Genomic DNA, 17987 nt, shown 5'->3' on the forward strand with positions numbered 1-17987 from the left:
CACCCAGAGGTTTCCGTCAAGCGTGGGACCCCATCGTGTTAAGAACTGTACACATACAGAGATGGCCGCTGCCTCAGAGAAGTCACACCAACAGACTTCACAGAGTAAGGACCGGAGGGAAACAAAAGCTCAGAGAGGGGGTGGCTGTCACACAGCAGAGCAGCGTGGGGAATAAACCCCGTATCCTCTTGTCTCTCTGTCCAGTTATCTGCAAACCAAATCACAATGCATCTCTCCGTATTTGCAAGGAAAAAAAAAAACCAAACAAAAAAGAAGGCCAAAAAGAGGCAGCTGGTATTGTACAAAACTGTGCTCAAATAACTAAAAGCAATGCTCCCAAATCAAATGCTTTAAAAAAAATCGTCTTAAGGAAAAGAAGACAGAATTAGGAAGAGCCTTGATGTGACATGGGTAACCAAAACATCATTGTTCAAGGAACTGCCCTTGATTTTGGTCTTGATCAGAACAGGACTACCAAGGCATTCCATCTCAATTAGCTTGCTCTCTTTCTTCGTATGCTGAGTGCCTCAAGTCCCAGGTCACGATCACTGACGTGTCAGCCTTACCCTTAACAGCACCCTGGCCTCTCTGCAGCTCGGAGCCCAGGGTCCAAAAACATTCCCTGCTCTTTTTTAACTCCCACTGAGTTACATAGAAAAGCAGAATCTCTCGAGGGAGCTGGAGCAGATATTTGTAATTAACCATTTTAAATCAGAGATTATAGCAAAGACTCAAAATGTTTGAGAGATGTGCTGTACTTCAAACACTGTTTTTTGAAGATCAGAGACTTCACCGCCCCAAGTCTTCCCACAGTACAAGAAGCAAGGTCTGGTCTGCAAGCACAGAAGGAAAGCCTAAAAATCTAGGGCCATCACTTGCAGGATGATTCCTCCTTTCTTCAGTGAACTTCAAGTTGGCAGAGGCTATCCCAGTTTTCCACGACGTACTTAAGTTGCCAGTATCTGGCAGCACCTGTATGTTCCTCGTGGTAGCTCCTGTGCAGAGCAAGCTCTGGGGTGAACACACAACACAGGCTATCCCCAAAAGGTTCAGCCTAAAGGATTGTGACTGGAGCAGCCTTAATACACCAGGCACAAAGACAGGTTCAGAATTAGTCCCCTGCACCATAAAGCAGCAGCTTCACTTAGCTGGAGATGCAGAACAGCATCTGACTGAAAAAAAAAATAAATAAAAAGAAGGCATAAGCTTGAGCAGAGAACATGCTTTATTGAGAAGTAGATACAGGAATAGCACATTCTACCACATCATGGGAACAGGGTTTAGCTTCTGCACAAGAATGGCCTTCTTCCCTACTCCACAAGAGATCTACTTTGTTGGATAGCTTCATGAGTATCTGTAGTTAGTTACAATACAGGAGCAAAGGGCATGAGACAGCAAAATTCAGTAATGCCCACAAGGTATACACCATGTACTGATGATCTTTTTTTCTCTTTTTAAGGAGGCAAAGGCAGACAACCATCAGAAGAGCAACAGAGAACTTTTCCACGTTAGGATGGGTCAGTGGTTAACAGGAAACGGCTCCTACCTACTGGTGCGTTGCAAGTGCTTCATTTCAGACACCATTCAATATGGAAGCGCTGGAAGGTTTAAATGAAGTCGGCACTATATGATGCTGCCATCATCTACCCCAAGATTGTCCCCTATTTTAATCACACTGGAGCCATACAGGAAACTTGTGGCACAAGGACAGTGGTTATACTTGAAAGCCATTGTACAATAGTTTCTTCCGGTGGTGCTGATGGGAGAGAGGAAGTACAAGCTTTTTTGTTTTACAAAGACAAACAAGAATGCACTGTCAGAGAAGCAAACCATCCACACAGCTAACTGGAGCTGCCGCTGATGCACAGAACGTACACACTGTAGGCGATCCAACAACTGACAATATTTGCATTGCAGAGTTTCTGTGGCTGTTTGGACAAGGCTAGCAAAAATCTGTCTGAAGTTTTTATTTCTTCAGTCTGGAGGAAAAGAAGTCCTCTCCAATACAAAGACACCTACAATTCAAGGAAGACTGCTCCAGGAAAAATATCTCAAAAAAGTGAAATATACTGAACAGGCTGTTTCTGTGTAAAGGAACCCACTAACTCCAAGAGATAAACAGGAAAACCCAGTAACTTATAATCAAAGAGGTCTCTCCAACAGACGTGGTACTGTAGTAGCTCCAGGAGCGCACACCAAGAGCAACTCCCTGAAACATCTCAGACCACGATGTTCTCACACGCTTAGCCTTGACTCCTCCAGGGTAACACTAACAATCACACCACTCAGTTACAAGATATGCAAGCTTCTGACTGTACAATATTAACTATGTGAAGACCTGCTATACTATATGGAAAACACTGCTGAAAGAGGTGGCATGTTATCTTACTAAAACTATTTGGTGCATGGAATGAAACAGTCCATCGGACAGGACTATCAAAATGCTGAAGTCAGTGTAACTGCGGCTTGTTGGAAAACCAGACTTTCCCCAAACAAGCGTTATTAGACCTTGTTCAAAAGCCACAGAAGTTATCTCCGTTACTTAGAACGCAAGGAACCTGATGGAAGAAACAACCAGATTATTGGACACAACACAACCTCATCGGAATAAGAACATGAGGATAAGACCAGTGACTGGACAGGTACAGTACCAGATATCAGAACTCCTTGGGCCAGTGCTGCTAGGAGCTTCATTTGGGTCCTATACAGATCCAATCCTTGCAACCTCATTGAGGCCGAAACATAAAGTTCCTCAGAACTAGCGTCTGTGGTGAGCACAAAAGATCTGGGCCAGAACAGTACCAAGGGGAACTGATCTTTTCGGGAGGGTACTGTACCAGCCAATCACAACAGCAACAGATGCAACAGAGATCCCTAGGGTACTTCCTACTGCTGGGGTTCACTGGCTTCAGGAGTGATAAGACAGTTAAGTTCCCTTAGGAGGGGTCCATTTCAAACAGCTGGGATCCATTATCTTATTGCTGTTGGATCTTTTTGCCTCTTTGGCTATCCATTCATCAATCAGATCCTAAGGAAAAGAGCACGAAAGGGCAGGTTAAAACAAACGATCCGCAACAGAGAATTATCCATGGTACAACACCGCACATCTAAGTCCGTGAATCTGAAGACGACTAGCCTGCTAACCGCTTCGCATGACAAAAATAACATCTCCTCCACAGTGCTTTCTAGAAGCCTTCCACTCACACTGATAAGGCTTCCAATCACACTGATAGGGCTACCTTTAGCTACAAAGTGAAGTCTCAGGGAGGGGAAAATAGAGAAGCTGTCACATTTGGGGGTTTATAAACCACTTGTCTTCTACCTAATGAGGGTACAAACAAGACTTATTCAGGATTCCATTAACTCAGTTCACTTCTATGTCATCCATTTGCCCATAAAGGGCAGACGTGATGAGGAGCACGATGGGAACATTGACCCATTGCTCCCCTAAAAAGCCACTTACAAGGAGCAACGGTATTGCACACATCAGAAAAGGAAGGTCAGCACAGCGTATTTCTACACTGCTGAAGAATCTGGTTGGATGCCCGTGTCGTATCTTACCAGTTACTGCATTTGAAAGTTGCAGTGCTCCCCCACTAGAGGGAAAAGGCTGAAAACCCCAGCACAATGCAAAGGAAATACAGATTTCAGCAAGTTCACGTGAATCTAACAGCTAAATGTAAGGGAACAAAAATGCAGAAATAGCCATGGCAAATCTTACCTGTCTTTTTAGGACCAGGTGTTTTCCCTTCCAGTATTTGAGCATCTGAAGCGCCTGTAACGTGCTAACGATGTCAACAGGGTTTACCGCAGTCTCCTGGCTGATTTCTGCAAACCAGTACCCGTTTATGTTAGAATAGAAACAAATTCGTCCTCAGTAGCCTGTAATTGCTACCTTTCAGCTACAACTTTTATGCAACTCCTTGTGAAGTGATACACACAAAACGCCTATACAACTTGCCTTTGCTCATTTCGCTCTCGAGGGCTGACTGATTGCCAATAGCTTGAAGAGCCACAGGCTGCGGACGCGAGGCACGCAGAGCTGTACAGAAACAGCCCGGCTCAGCCACAAACCGAAAGCCAGCCTAGACATCACAATGATTTTGTGATACTAATTTTAGGATCCAAGTTAATAAGGTGTAATCCTCTGAAAGAAGACGCAGAACTACCTTGAGATCTGTATGAAATGCTGCACGCTCCTAGGTGCCACAAACGTAAAAATGCTATTAGAAGTCCAAACAGTCTCAGTATTTCCCCAAAGCGTTTGGAAAGCCTCTCAGTGGAGCCATTTTTCTTTTTAAAATTAATATTCCGATCTACAGATAGATAAAGTTCTTCACTGAATCTTTTTTAAAAATGTATTTTTTTAAAAAAGAAGCCAGTACACACTTTCAAAACTCTGCAAGCTGGCTTATCTTTAATGCTGGCAGGACGGGAAAGGAGCCATACACAACTATAGGAATATTCCACTAACTGTGCTGCTGCACAAACACCTATATGAGTCAAGCATGACCTGCCTCATATTTGAGGGAAATGAGTGAGTGAGATGCATAGGTATGTTCCCAGAACAATTCACTATGAGCTTGTTTAGCTTGAAAATATACCTTTTATAGAGATCTCTTTTCCTTGGAAATTATGCAGGTAACGAAGCAGAACTTCCTTCCAGTAACTACGGTAGCTGATGAGACCTAAATCGGACAGAGGGCGTTCCGGAGAGCCAACTTTTTCTTCTACTTTAGAAAGCAAATAGCCTGTAAAGGAAAGAAAACCTATTTATCCTTCCTAAACTACTCTCTCCTGACTGTTGCCCTCTTTAGCACATGCAGAAATCGGCTATCATGAAAACTGCTCAACCACCACCATAGACACGTTAGATTTCTTGGTGAAATTGTCACGTTGGACAGAATATGTTTCCAGAATTTCTACTTACTGAAGTCAATGAGCATTTTGCCATAACCTTGCCTCATATATTGAGGCATTGTCAGGATACAAGAAACATTGTAGTTGAGAAAAGAATTCTTCTCCTAAAAACAAGAACAGAGAGGACAGATTAACAGGTCTAGATCTGTACAAACAAGGGTATATCATAATCCCAACAGACTGAACAAGCCCGTGCAACTGATACAATACAAGGTGAAAGGAGCAACAGCAGAAAAACCTGCCTAACAACAAGTAACACGATCATCCTTCAACTACCAACCTGGCTTAGTGTCTGTCTTTATTAGCCATTAAATTGGGTGTTTGGTGCACAATTGTAAGCCTAGGATGGCTGGCCATGGAGCTGCACCTGAGAAGGAGCAAGTAACGCTCTCACTACCACCTCTGTCACCTACCGGGTTTACATGCAACAAGAAAGCTACGTAACGGCAGCGTTACAAGCACGTGGTGTATAATGAAACGTTCAGACGAAGAAGAGACTCAGACACACTTATCCTCAGATCAATGCAGATTTTTTCTTCAGAGCATTTTTTTTCTTTTAGATATTTATTCATTTTTGACTCAGGTAGTTTAAGGAATATTGCTTCCTGCACTTCATTTGGGAGAGTACTCTTCCGACCTATAGAATTTTACTGACTGAAATGTCTGAGCTGATAACTGCTTTGCATGATATCACCACGTCCGGAAGGGTAATGACTTTTTTCTGTACTGAAGTAAGAACAACCGGGAAATGTATCTCACCAAGGTGCAGCAGAGATTAAACAACCAGATTGGCTATTTTTTAGGTAGGCAACATGTGTGAGCAAATAGTTGAGAGAACTGGCTCCTACTCTAAGCTTGCCAGTGACTTACTCATGGGATCTGCGTAAGTTACTTGAGTTATGGCTCAGCTTCTCCACCCGAAAATTTTTATTCCTTCAAGTTCTTCATTAAAAAAAACCCAACAAAACAAAAAACCATGGTGACTAATACTTATTTTAATGTATTTTTCTCTACACTTCTTTATTTTCTTTATCATTAATCTTGCCTACATTTAAGACCCCGCCATGCTTCCTAGCTACAACAGATCATTTGAGCTGATTTGGTTTTTGCTAGTAACGAGGAAGGATGTTACAACAAAGCACCTGCAACCCCTGCAGCAAACAGTAAGAACAATTCATGCAGATCAGGTTTGAAACTTTATCTATTCCTAAAGGCAACAAATCCTGAGACTGCAAAAACTCAGAGGGGAGATTCAGTACTGATAACTGGCATCCTAAATCTCATTCTAGCGAGGCAGTAATGCGTATGTAGGTATTTTCAACTAACCTTGGAGAAATATCCTATCAGGTGACAGCCAGTGTTGTCAGCTTCTGTCATGACATAGAAGAGGAAGGGTTCAACATCATAATACAGTGTTTTATGGTCCAAGAAAAGTTTTGCCAGCAGACACAGGTTTTGACAGTAGATCTAGAAGCAAAAGAATAGGATACACCTGTTTATTACAGTGGAACATCCCAAAAGCAGACAAAGACAGGCATACATGGGAAACGACAAGAAAATTCTGAATCATCTGAGAAATGACGTACAGTCTTTCAAACAGAGCAGCTGGGCCAGGAAACAATTCCATTTGCAATGAAACCTGATAAGCCTAGCTTCCTAAGGGTGGGAACTGACATTCGCGACATTAATCTCTGAATGCCCAAAATATCACATCCTCAGTGAAGGGGAGCAGAAGGTTGGATCTCTGCTTGCTTGCACAGTACTGTATTAATCCTGTGCTTCAAGGTTATCTCTGGTAACTAGAAAAGACTCCTCCCAACTTCCGGCAGTGCAAAATTTTGCTTTTGAATGTGTTTCTTTGTTCTTTCCTCTGAAGCCTTCAAGACCAGACACAAGCAGACAGGGCACAGGCATGGTGCAGGTTTATGTTCTACCCTTCAGTTCAGGGTTAAGGAAGTCACCCTCAATTTTTATTGTTATTAGGCTGCTTCCCACTCTAACACAAATTTGACTGAGTATTCGCAGCGAATGGGGATGGGCAGTGGCAATCTACTGAGGCCAAGCACAGAATCTCCCCACTAACTTTCAGAAAGGAATCTTGACACACATCTCCAAAAGCTACTGATTCAGCACAGTATGAGACAACAGATGGAACTGCTGGAGCACAACAGGGCTGAGGAATAACCACAAAGAAAATGCAGACAAAGCTACTGCCAGAATGGACAGATCAGACTCTAGTAGCCTTTCTACGGTTAGAAGGAGGAAAGGCCATTTGCATCCAGCTTCTCTGCAGGAAAAGCAGCGTCTGGCACATTTGAAAGACTCCACACTCAAGACTGGGCTAATGATTGCCGTTAAGTTACCTTGTTCTTTTTCCCATCCACTTCAAACACTGAAATGGAGCCTTTGCGATAGATTTCATCACCCGGTGGATGTTTCCAAACACATTTTGCCTATGACAGGAAAACAAAGGGTTTTAACACACTAGGGTGACGCTACCATTTTAAGGGCGAAAAAGGTTACAACAGTTACTGGATATACCAGGAAACGTGCAGTCTTCTCACCTCCTAAAGAGAGCAATCAAACTAACAACAGTAATGTTTTAAAACGTTTACATGCTGACATCAGATTTAAAGCTCAGGAATCAGCTCCGCCCTAGCCCTTACCATGTGTCTGCGCAGTATTGTCTGGCTCTTCATGTATTTGAGACAGAATTCGCACATGTAGAGACGTCCCAGACGAGCATACTCCTCTGGGTAGGGAGAATGATACCAGGTATCCAGCTCGTAACGGCCAAATGCAATTGTTTTAATCATATTGCTGCCTTCCGTAATCTGGCCCTGGAGCCGCAACTTTTCCTATGCATTAAAAAAATGCATTATTTAAAAAAAAAATGTAGGTAGAGAGGAAGGGGGCCCTATTTATTTCCCTCAAGGAAATAATTTGCTTCAAGTCTTCTAAATTAATATTTCCAGGGTGACCACGTCTAACAACCCCTCCCACAGACCTCTCCTCAGTCAAACTCAGCCTGAGCCCTGCCCACAGGCAGGACAGTTACTGACCATTCCTCTGATCAGGGAATGTCTTGTGAATCGGCACTTAGCAGCACGCTAACACTAGGATCCTGCTCTTTCTGTCATCAAAGCAACATAACATCCTTGCCACTTCATGCTCCTTTCCTTATCTGCAGGGGGAGAATACAGTCTAATGCTCTGCCTCGGATACCCCAGGCACAGCTGTCACTGGTAAGCATCAAAGTATCTTTTGGTTCATCTCTGGAGATGGGAAGTAGCTTTGGAAAGCACCTACAGGAGCCTCAGCAATGCCAGGTTTTGAACTCCATTCCACAGTCACCAGTGAAGGTGACTTTTGTCTTTTGCTATCATCACTCCCGAGCCCTTCTTTCAGCAGGTGAAGCTGTCCATTCTTTTACTGAAAACAAACAGTCATTAAATGGGACTAATTATTCCTCTTGCAGGCACTGCAGCATTCATGGCTGCAGTGCTTAGCTCCAGCTGTACTTCCAGCAAACCCTCTGAATAACTGGCACTTAAATATCACCCCTAGTGTAACTTTGCTGGCTTGGCTGGGCCGTAGCGGCTCTTCTTACAAACTCTCTACCTGCACAAGCACAAGAAAGCCCAGAAAGCATTCACGTTTCTAGCAAAGACATTTGCTATGAGATATATTATGAGTTAGAAGTCTCACCAGGTCCTCAGATGCCCGTGCTTGCGCTCTTCGGAAAAGCTCGAGGTCATACTCACTCGTCAGGTTTTCAAGTAGAGGTTCCCTAGTATTGCCATAGGTTTGCCTGTGCTCCTAGAACAATAAAATAATGGGTTTTGCTGCCTTGCTGCTACTAAGCAGTTTGATCTTGCAGCTTTTTAAGCTGAGAATGTTGCAGGATCACTGGGAAACCCAAACTCCTGCTTAATGGTCTCATTCCCGACAGGAGGGAATGAAAGAATAAAATTACTGCTTTTACCATATATTTTTCTTTTTGCTCCTTGCTTAGTCCTGAGTTCCTCTTCTTCCTGAGCTCAGCGACTTTCTCTTTGTATCGCAGCTGTCTCTCTGTCGGTGCCTGAAAGAAACCAGAGCAGAAACCTTCACTACTAGGCTTCATCCACTTCATTCTTCTTCACCTTCCCACTCTAAAGGGCCTCTGTCCTGGCTCTCATTTTGTGACATTTGTTGCCTCTGAACCAAATCCTGTGCTAATAAGAGGGCACTGCAGGTACCACACAGGTATGTAAAATCGGAAGTTTTCCTTCCTACCACAGCTTCCCTTTGCCAGTGTAGCTCAGTCCCACAAGACAGGGTGCGCTCCTTATGCACTGCTTAATCATGGGGACAAGCTCAGAGCTGACTCATTAAGTCATCTTCACTCAAGTCCAAGACTCATGAATGGAAAAATGTAATTCCCCTGGTTTTATTCTTTTCTATTTAGTCAGAGTAAAATTGTAGTTTACAGTTCTGCAGGAATTCTCTTGTCCTACACAAAGCATGCAGAAAAGATCATCCCGAGAACAGCTCTAGCCTCCTTTGTAGTATTACCGGCCAACGCCACCTCTCTGCTCTCACTAGCTGCTCCAGCTTCTCATTTAAAGGATACAATAAATTGCCCTTGCTGGAACAAACTGGAGATGGCAAATGGTCTCAGCACGACGGCTGATCCGAGAAGTAAAGAAGGGAGATCAAGTTAAAATCATTGTCACTGGAAACCACCAGCTGAGGTTTTTCCACTTTTAACTGAGCAGCCGCTCCACCACGTGCAGATTGCCTACCTGGTGTCTGGTGGCGTGCCTGTTGTTGTCATCCTGCCGATGCGCCAGCATTCTCTCCTCAATCTGCTTATCCCGGCTCTGTGCTCGCACCTGGAAGCCAAAACTCATCTGTCAATGCTACAGCAAACTACTCTCAAAGCCTTTTCCATTTCTCCTCTGCGTGAACTTTCTGAACTGGAATTCACAGATGATTTGACACACAAATGCTGCTGTTTTAAAGGTGAAGACATCAGGTGAAACATGTTAACTTTATTTTCTATTCACAAGTGACAGGTCTTGGCATTTTGTTCCAGAAAAACAGGGAGACAGAACCGAAGACTCATTTACCTTGCACTCATCTGCTGAGAGATTATGATATAGTGGACATCCCGATATTGAGAAGTGTCGCTCATGTTTTCCAGTTAGGTGCCCTGCAAACGATGAGGGAAAAAAAAGCACCTTTAACATATGACCATGAAGAGGTTTAAAAAGTATCCAAATGGGCAGATACCCCTCACGTACGCTCCTCAAGGAGCATGCTCAGTTTATTACCCGTGTGATAGAGGGAGCACACTGCATGGGTCATGGCACAAGCTTTAAGAACAAAGAAGGAAAATCTTTTTCACGCTAACTCAAAAGCTGCACTCGCTGCAAGCAGCCAGGTATATCAGAGGTCTGCAATAATTTATTTCTGAAAACCTGCTTCTGGCATGGACCAGCGCCCTACCTGCAAGACTCGGCATTTTTCTCCCACACCTGTGCTTATAGTCCTAACTTGTTCTTTAACCATCTAATCATCCCCCAAACACTCCTAGCCAGAAAACACCGCCAGGAAGAATATACCTGCAGATACGCTTCATACCCCTTCTCTATACCCACTTCTCCATAACACTTCTGATCCTAATTAAGTGCATATTGTTAGGACGTAGAACTCAACTGAGCAGAAAGGCAAAACCCAACGGATTAATCCCGGAGCTGAAGTTACCTAAAGAGTTACAACCCGGAGTGGGACATTTCATGTTGAAATTGTAGCTCTCATGGAAGCGGCGGCGCTTGGGGCGGTGAGACAGGTCACTTCCAGAATCCTTCATGGACATGTCCTTGGCAATGCTCTCATCATGGGATACGTTTGGACTTGAGATATCAATATCAGACTCTGAGGAAGGGGCATTCCCGGTGGGGGTACGAGGTGGAGACTCATCGTGATCCGCTGCATTTTTAGTGTCTGAATAAGGATCAAAATGTTACAGATTTGCCTGAAAGATAGCTTTCAAAAAACATATGTAAAGCAGCTCTTGACAGCTGTCTCGAACCCTCTATCCTCAGGATATTATAATGTGCCCTCTGAGAACGGAGTCACATACTCTTTCCAAACAGCATTTTGCAAATTTTCAACACCTCACCGCACCTCACGTACCTCTATCAGAAAAGTCAACCACTTGCTCAGTCTCCGACCCCGATGAGCGAGTCTGCCGGAGCGGGTATTTCTTTGGGGTCACAGGAGCAGGCTGCTGCTGGCTGCGGGTTACCCTCCTCGTAGAATAGACAGGCTCTTCTGCTCCAAACGATGGCGGATTACGAACTGGGCTGGAATCTAATTCCATAGAAACACCATAATTACACCCACAATAACAACTGTAAGTGTCAGAGATTTGCCTCACACGTGCTCTGAAGTCTGTAATACCAACATCTGATGATAGCTGGGTATCGACATAGCGTTCTGTCCTACCACTCACTGCTGCACATCATCACAAAGATAGGCTCTGTTCTTCTAAGCTTAATCTTTTGACTTTTACCAACACTGAGGCATCTGGAAATAGATCAGCTTTCTCTGGACTTAATTGCTTAATTAACTAGTAATTACAAACCAGCTCCCATTTGGAAAGCTAAAGAACTGTTACTTTAGATAAGAACTATCAGTGTTTAGACAGCCCTTGGGAATAGCAAGACTGCTTCTGGCGCGGAGCTATATTTGGGACCCTGGGGGTGGTTTTGTGATCCTGTACTGCTCATAAGATTATAAAACAATTATTTCGCATTAAAATAATGCTTTCATAACCTAGGAATCTCACAGGCATCCCATACACATCCCAACCACCTTTCCTCTTTTTTGTAAGACCGAATTACCAGATGATCTTTCATGTGTATTTCTTACCTGCAATAAAATGTGTCACAGAACAGATTCTTTATCAAAGCGTATCCATGGAGCAACAGAAATAAGTTATTATCTCCTGTTGTTCCCTCCCCTTGATGCCAGATGGCAGCTTATTAACTAACAGCCAAGAAATGACTACACTAACACTAAAAATGAGGAGGTGGACACATTCAGTGTTTCCTCTTACAATCTGGACCCCGAAGTAGAAGCAAATAACAAAATAACCCACAATATGCTGATTACATTTATTGCAGAGTAAGGTCAGCGTCAGCAAGTCATGAAAATACAGTACAGAAAACCCCAGACAAAGAAAGAAAGAAAACAAAACCAACTTTTGCCTCTAAACACCCTCTCTCTAGCTTGGCTCCAGTACCAATACAACTGTCTAGATGGAAAACAAATTTTTAGAGCGCTCAGAAAAATTAGGCAAAGCTGGCAGCAGAATCACGGAGTTTGACTCCTACTTCCTTTAACAAGTTGGCAGCTTTACCTTTTGAACAGAGGATACTCGAGTTTTGACTTCCACCACCAGTGTAATCTTTAGATTATATTACCTCATTTGTGCAATATGCACATACAAAGACTGCTTTTTGCTGTGGCTCGTTAATAGCAGATGAAAAAAGTTAAATATTTTTATTTAGGTATAAACTCCACACATTTAAGTTGTAAAGGTCAAGAGTATGGAGTACATTGAGCCTCTTTTTGCTTAAGAGGCTGCTTTTCTTTTCCCTGTGTAAGAAAACAAAGCATTTACCTTGAGAGCTTTGACTGAGTCTAGCTGAGGAACGGGTCACACGGGCGGATCGTCGTGATGTGCCATCGCTTTCAGAGCTGTCTGTGTGCTCAGGATCAGTAGAGAAATCAGAGTCTTCTGTTCCATCTGAGCTACTGCCCGCATTCCTCTGCAACACCACAGACCCAGACATTAGCACACAAGCACTTAAACTTGCATATTTTATTTATACTATTAAAAAAAAAAGATAATATATTTGATGCTAGATCAAATTCAAGCTGACACAATGGCATAGGCAAACTAATAAGTGTCAGGTGTATTAGTCTGGAGAAAATACTTCAGCTTAATAAATATGTAGTGGCAGACAGTGCCTTCAATATTAAAAAGACTTCTGCAAACTGATCCACTAAGAAAGATCACAGTAGCACCCAATTTTATGTAAAGCAAAGGTAAATGAAGTTTCAAAAGGCTGGACAGGCTGACCGTTCTCGGTTCACCCTGCCAAACCGACAGCACTCCCGCACCATCTGCCTGTTCGAAACAGCAGCGGCAGCACAAGGCACCACGGGAGCAGGTGGCAGAGAACAGATGGGCTCCAGCAAGGGCCAGACTGACTCTTCACCGCTCAGCAATTCCGGGCAGCGGCAGGGCTCCCCAGTGGAAGCACGGCAAAGAAAATGAAGGCGTTCGGCGAGGAGGCTGGGCCAAAAGAGCCTCTGAATGCAGCTGGATTCACCTCGCCCCGGACCACGAGCGCGGCCACCTGCACCACGCAGCGGGCTGGGCGGCCCTGAGGGAAGGAGGCCTCAGGAGTTGGTGGGAAGCCACCAGGCCTCCGAAGATTCCCTTCCGGGCAGCCCTGACTGCACAGCCAGCGTGTGGGGGTGTCGATAAGGCGGTCAGAGCGGCGGGACTCGCGAAGCTGAGGCGGGGACTCCCCTCAGGGGCCGGGGCCAGGCCCGGGTCCCGCCTGAGGAGAAGGGCGGGGGCTGCAGCCCAGGCCCCGCGCGCACGGTGGCGGGAGCGCAGCCCCCGCGCCGCTTTGTTTTGCGCCCAGTGGCGACTCGCCGGTCCCGGCCAATCACAACGCGGGCGGGTGTGGCCGAAAGGGAGAGCCCGCCAATGGCAGCTCGGAGAGGAAGAAGGCGCGGCCGCCGGGCGTGACTGACGGCATGCGCCAGCCCATCAGTGCAAGCCTTGCTCCCACAGAAACATCAACCTGGGGCGGGGCGGAGTGGGATGGGGGAAGGGAGAGAGGGAGAAACAAGGCACGCGCGGGGAGGAGACCGTTGGGGGCGTAGATGAGCAGCCGCGGAAGCCAATCAGCGGCTAGCCCGGCAAGGCAGTTCGACCAATAGGCGTCCAGCTCTCCAACTGTCTGCCCAATCGGAAAAGCCAAGAGGCGGCCCGCGCTGTAGGCGCGGGGGAGGGGAAACGGTAACCGTTGGGGGCGATGAGTGACAAGCACGACGGCCAATCAGCGGCGAGCGTGTCCGTGCGGGAGCCACTCAGGGAGCGAGGGGGGCGGGTACTGGGGGCTGAAGGCCGCTATTTTTCCCTCGGTTTTGTGTTCGTGAGAGGTAGCAGAGGGAGTGGGGAAGGGGGGAAAGGTGCGACCCGAGCTCGCCGGTTCCCCCGCCGGGCGCCTCCCCGGTTCCCCAGCCGCGCTCACCTTCCTGCGCGGCATCCTTGGCGGGGGCGGGGGCAGCGAGGTTGGCTGGTCCCCGGCGCCCCCAGCCCGCGAAGCGGCGGTCGCCGCCGTGTTAGCGGTAGCGGGCTCCGTGGTGACAGCCGTGTCTCCCGTCCTGCGGCACGTCTGCTCCGGCGGCGCCAGCCCGCTCCCACCGCCGCCAGTCCCTGTTCCCTGCTCAGTCCCTCACGCTTCCGCCGGGACACGGTCCACACCCCCCTGTCACGTGACCCTCACACAGCCTCACTCCAGCGGGGGCTGCCATCTTTGATTCGGACAGGTATCCCGGCGGCGCCGCTGACAATGAAGCCACCGGCGGCCATCTTGGGTTCGGGCTGCCGGGCTTTTAGTGGAGGTTGGGGAGGCGGCCATCTTGGGTCCGGGTGTGAAGTCAGCGGGCTCCCGGGGACCGGAGGCGGCTGTTTTCCCAAGGGAGCCATGTTGGGTTTGGGCATCCTGAGCCCTCCCGCTGGGGCCGGGCGGAGGCGCGTCGCCGGGTCCATGGGTGGCGGCGGAAGGCGGTGAGTCCCCGTTGCTGTTGAGGCGGAGGCGGGGAGCGCCGCGCCCCCGGCTGCCGGCCCCTCTCCTGCTGAGGGGGGGCCGCCGCCTGCCCTTCCCGTGGCCTGCGGGAGGGAGAGGCCTGTCCTCCTGGGCCTGGTTCCCGGGGCGGGCCGTCGCCGGGGCCTAGCGGGCCTGGGCGGGCCTCGCAGGGCTGTGCTGCTTTGGGCTCTCAGGGGCTGTTGTCGTTAATTAATCTTTCCGCTCTCAAAATATTCTCTGGGGCGGGGTGTTCTTTTTTTGGTGAAGCTTTGCCTGTGTGGCTCTCACGGGTGGATGTGAGCCGGTCGTGGCCCTGCCCTGAGCCGGCGAGGCGCCGCGCAGTTCCCCGCAGGCGGCTCTCGCTAGCTCGGGCCTCCCGTTAGCCTGGAGCGGAGGGGCAGCAGGGTCACCCCTCTGTGGATCCCCACACAGGCCAAGCGCTCCGTGGGAGCCGCTTCCCTGGTGGCGGTTAGGCTGATAGCTCGTTAAATGTAATATGTCGACACCATCAGTGTGATAATGCTGTGTGAGCAACTTTTTGCGTTATGTAAAGACCTGGGGAAAAATAAGGGTATTTAGGCGAACACATAATTTCTTTCTAACTGCAGTTTTTTTCAGGGATTATGAAAATCTCGAGGCCTAATCCTATAATCCTCGTGAGTGCATGTCATCCTTAATCATGCAAGTAATACCGTTTCTCTCATTCCAGCTTGTTACTGCTCCTAGGTGTATCCAATCTGCAAAATGTTGAAAGGCAAACCTGAAGAAGAAACCAAGATGAAATACCTCTGCTTCTGCCCAAGCAGAGAGGAATGGGGAGCAGTATGTCTGGTATGTGAAGTGGGAACGTACGTATTGCTTGCAAATAAGCATACATTTGATCTAAAAATTGTACGTATTAACCCCAGGGAAACTGGGTGTGTGAACAACTCATTAGTAAGTCTGGTTATTTCAGTGAACCAATTTGCAAACCTACTGAAAGGTGGCTACAGGAAAAAACACTGCTGCAGAAATGTGTTAATTCTTTCTACTTTATAAGAAAAATAAAAGACTGCCTGGAATTCAGTAGAATTTCAGATTGCAGTTGAGCCAAAATCTAGTGCTAGGCTAATGAACGCTATGCTCTCAAGTTATTAGACGGACTTGAAATGTTTAAGATAAGTTTGGGATGAGCTAAAGCATCACCTCAAAGCACAAGGAACGGGAACGAGACGAGCACTGCACTATTCCTTAATGGAAAGAAAAGGGAGGACTTAGTCTGAACACTTTGTAGTTGCTCATCTCCCATGTATCTTCTGTGAGACAAAGCTCAGGCCTCACAAGAATGAATGTGTCTAATGTTGCAAACTGATGAAGGGTCTAACAGAAATGCGGGGCAGTTAGGAGCAATAAAAAAAGATTTCAGAGAGCTTGTAGATTGCAACTCCTTCATTTTTTATCTCTTCTTGCGTTAAATGGAATCTGCCTGTAGTAGGAAAATTACAGTTAGCTCGAAGACTGGTTCTAACGTAACATATTTGGGCCATGCAAATATCCAAATTCACCTGCAGATTTGCTTGAATAAAAAGACCAAAGAATATGATGAACATATGAAAAGTTGCACGTTATTACATCCCATTGAAATAGTTGCCTGTTGATGACAACTAAATGATTCCTCTTTCAAAAACTCTGCATTATATGAGAGCTATAGTGGTTAATTGTATCAGATAACGAAATAAAATACTAATTAGAGCTTCTAGGTGTTAGTGAAGTTTGTCTGAAATAAGCTGTTTATGTTAATGAATATTAGTAGGACTTAATACCGCCAACAGGATGTTATTGGAAAAACAAAGCAAACAGAAGTGGGTGGTGGTTAATAACTTTCCTAGAGGTGGCAGTACTTGAATAGAAGCCAGGAATCCAGTTCCCTGTGCTCTCTTATCTCCTGGTAATTAAAATGGCAACGCAAACTAAGTCCTTTGTGCAGTTTGAACACGGAATTGGCGTAACTCTAGAGTATCCACTGTGGGTAGAGGAAGGGGGCAATGAGAAGGGAAGATGGCCTTACGTTTGCTAAGCTGTCTCATGCTCTCAGAAGAGCAACACTTGGATCATGTTATGACCTCAGCAGAGCTTGCAAGGACTCTTCTGTATGTGCATATCTACCAGTAGAACAGGCTGCAAGGATTTAACTTACTGCTACTACACTCCAGTTCAAAATCCAGCGCAAACTTAGGCTTATGGCAGAAATAAAAGTCTATTTAGTTTTCATTAATGTGTATGGGAAGAATCTCCAGCCCTGGCATTTGCTGGAGGAGCTGAAGCTGCAGGTCTGTTCTGGGGAAAAACACAAAGGGATGTGAAACTTGAGAGGCTGCGTGTGCCAACAGGTGCCTTCCACATTGGCACCACCACTAGATGTCAGTGCATGAAACCACTTCTTCGCCCTGAGCAAGCTAACGAGATTGGGAATCGGCCTGGGAAGAGAGGGAGCGATTTCCCCAGGGTACAAAACTGGTGCAGCTTCTGCTTACAAGGATCTCCACTGGGGTTAAGCTGCCTTTAATAAGGTTCTTAAGGCAGGCTTGCACTCTCTTAACTCTGTCAGAATTTTCCAAGTAGGAAATTAGGAATTTCCTGGTGATACACCAGAAAAAAGTTTAGCAAGTGCTTGGTGACTTGAAATTCCATTTTAAATCACACAAAAGTGATTTTTGCTTTTTTTTTAATTCTCAGTTATTGAATACATGTAGGTGGCAGATTGCCACTGGCGTCAGCAAAGTAGCTACCTGAAATCTCTTGGTTCTGAAGATCTCACTAAATCTGTTGAAATCCCTCTAGGCCTTTAGCCTCACTAAAACTCTTTGACACTTAGGTATTAAAAAAAGAATCTCGTGCTGAATCTTAGAAAATATAGGTGATGAAGGGAATTTTCACCAAAACCAATCGCTATAAACAGATACAGGCATCAATAGGTTGAAATTAGGTTTAAACCTAATCTCTTGCCTTCATTCCAACTTGTTCTGTAGACGCGGCAGAGTGAGCTGCCTGTGGGATCTTAGTATAGCCATCACTCATGAGTGATAATATAAAGTAGGCTTGTTTATGTAGGAATTTTTATGAAGCAGAGTAAATGCTTGTGAAGTACTTCAGGTTTTTCAGTTGCTAAGTGCTTTATAAATCTTAAAGCATGCCCTTTAATTG

At 45.9% G+C, this 17987-nt stretch overlaps 2 protein-coding genes across 10 annotated transcripts in view; one reads left to right on the forward strand and one right to left on the reverse strand.

Annotated features, from left to right (window-relative positions):
- Positions 1–1207: 1207 nt before the first annotated feature.
- On the reverse strand, positions 1208–14465 carry KAT7 (lysine acetyltransferase 7). Of its 2 annotated transcripts, none has more exons than XM_075116876.1 (15): positions 14247–14465; positions 12596–12743; positions 11104–11280; positions 10672–10911; positions 10035–10117; positions 9708–9797; positions 8906–9004; positions 8629–8739; positions 7587–7778; positions 7284–7373; positions 6247–6387; positions 4931–5024; positions 4605–4751; positions 3722–3828; positions 1208–3028 (listed from the first exon to the last, which is right to left on the reverse strand). In XM_075116876.1, the coding sequence occupies exons 1-15, from the start codon at positions 14259–14261 to the stop codon at positions 2927–2929; spliced, it is 1836 nt and encodes a 611-aa protein (XP_074972977.1). In that variant the 5' UTR covers positions 14262–14465; the 3' UTR covers positions 1208–2926. The 2 variants fall into 2 exon arrangements, with proteins under 2 accessions (XP_074972977.1, XP_074972979.1); XM_075116878.1 differs by lacking the exon at positions 14247–14465 and adding an exon at positions 13099–13304.
- Positions 14466–14514: 49 nt separating this feature from the next.
- Positions 14515–17987, forward strand: part of FAM117A (family with sequence similarity 117 member A) — a 33359-nt gene continuing 29886 nt past the window's right edge. For 2 of the 8 annotated variants that reach the window (XM_075116882.1, XM_075116888.1), the window contains exons 1-2: positions 14515–14785; positions 15514–15635. The gene's annotated coding sequence lies outside the window, so the exon portion shown is untranslated. Of the gene's footprint in view, positions 14786–14856; positions 15636–17987 lie in introns of those variants that run through there. The other 6 variants (XM_075116886.1, XM_075116885.1, XM_075116889.1 and 3 more) reach the window with 6 other exon arrangements.

The sequence above is a fragment of the Phalacrocorax aristotelis genome, chromosome 23, assembly GCF_949628215.1.
Source record: "Phalacrocorax aristotelis chromosome 23, bGulAri2.1, whole genome shotgun sequence".
NCBI classification, from domain to species: domain Eukaryota; kingdom Metazoa; phylum Chordata; class Aves; order Suliformes; family Phalacrocoracidae; genus Phalacrocorax; species Phalacrocorax aristotelis.

What these genes read in the sequence shown, in the direction of transcription:
- KAT7 (XM_075116876.1), bottom strand. An exon ending in AGCAAAAAGAAAAATATATG is followed by an intron (nt 8,740 to 8,905) that starts GTAAAAGCAGTA and finishes TTATTGTTCTAG; the next exon opens with GAGCACAGGCAAACCTATGG. An exon ending in TGATAGGATATTTCTCCAAG is followed by an intron (nt 5,025 to 6,246) that starts GTTAGTTGAAAA and finishes TCTTGTTTTTAG; the next exon opens with GAGAAGAATTCTTTTCTCAA.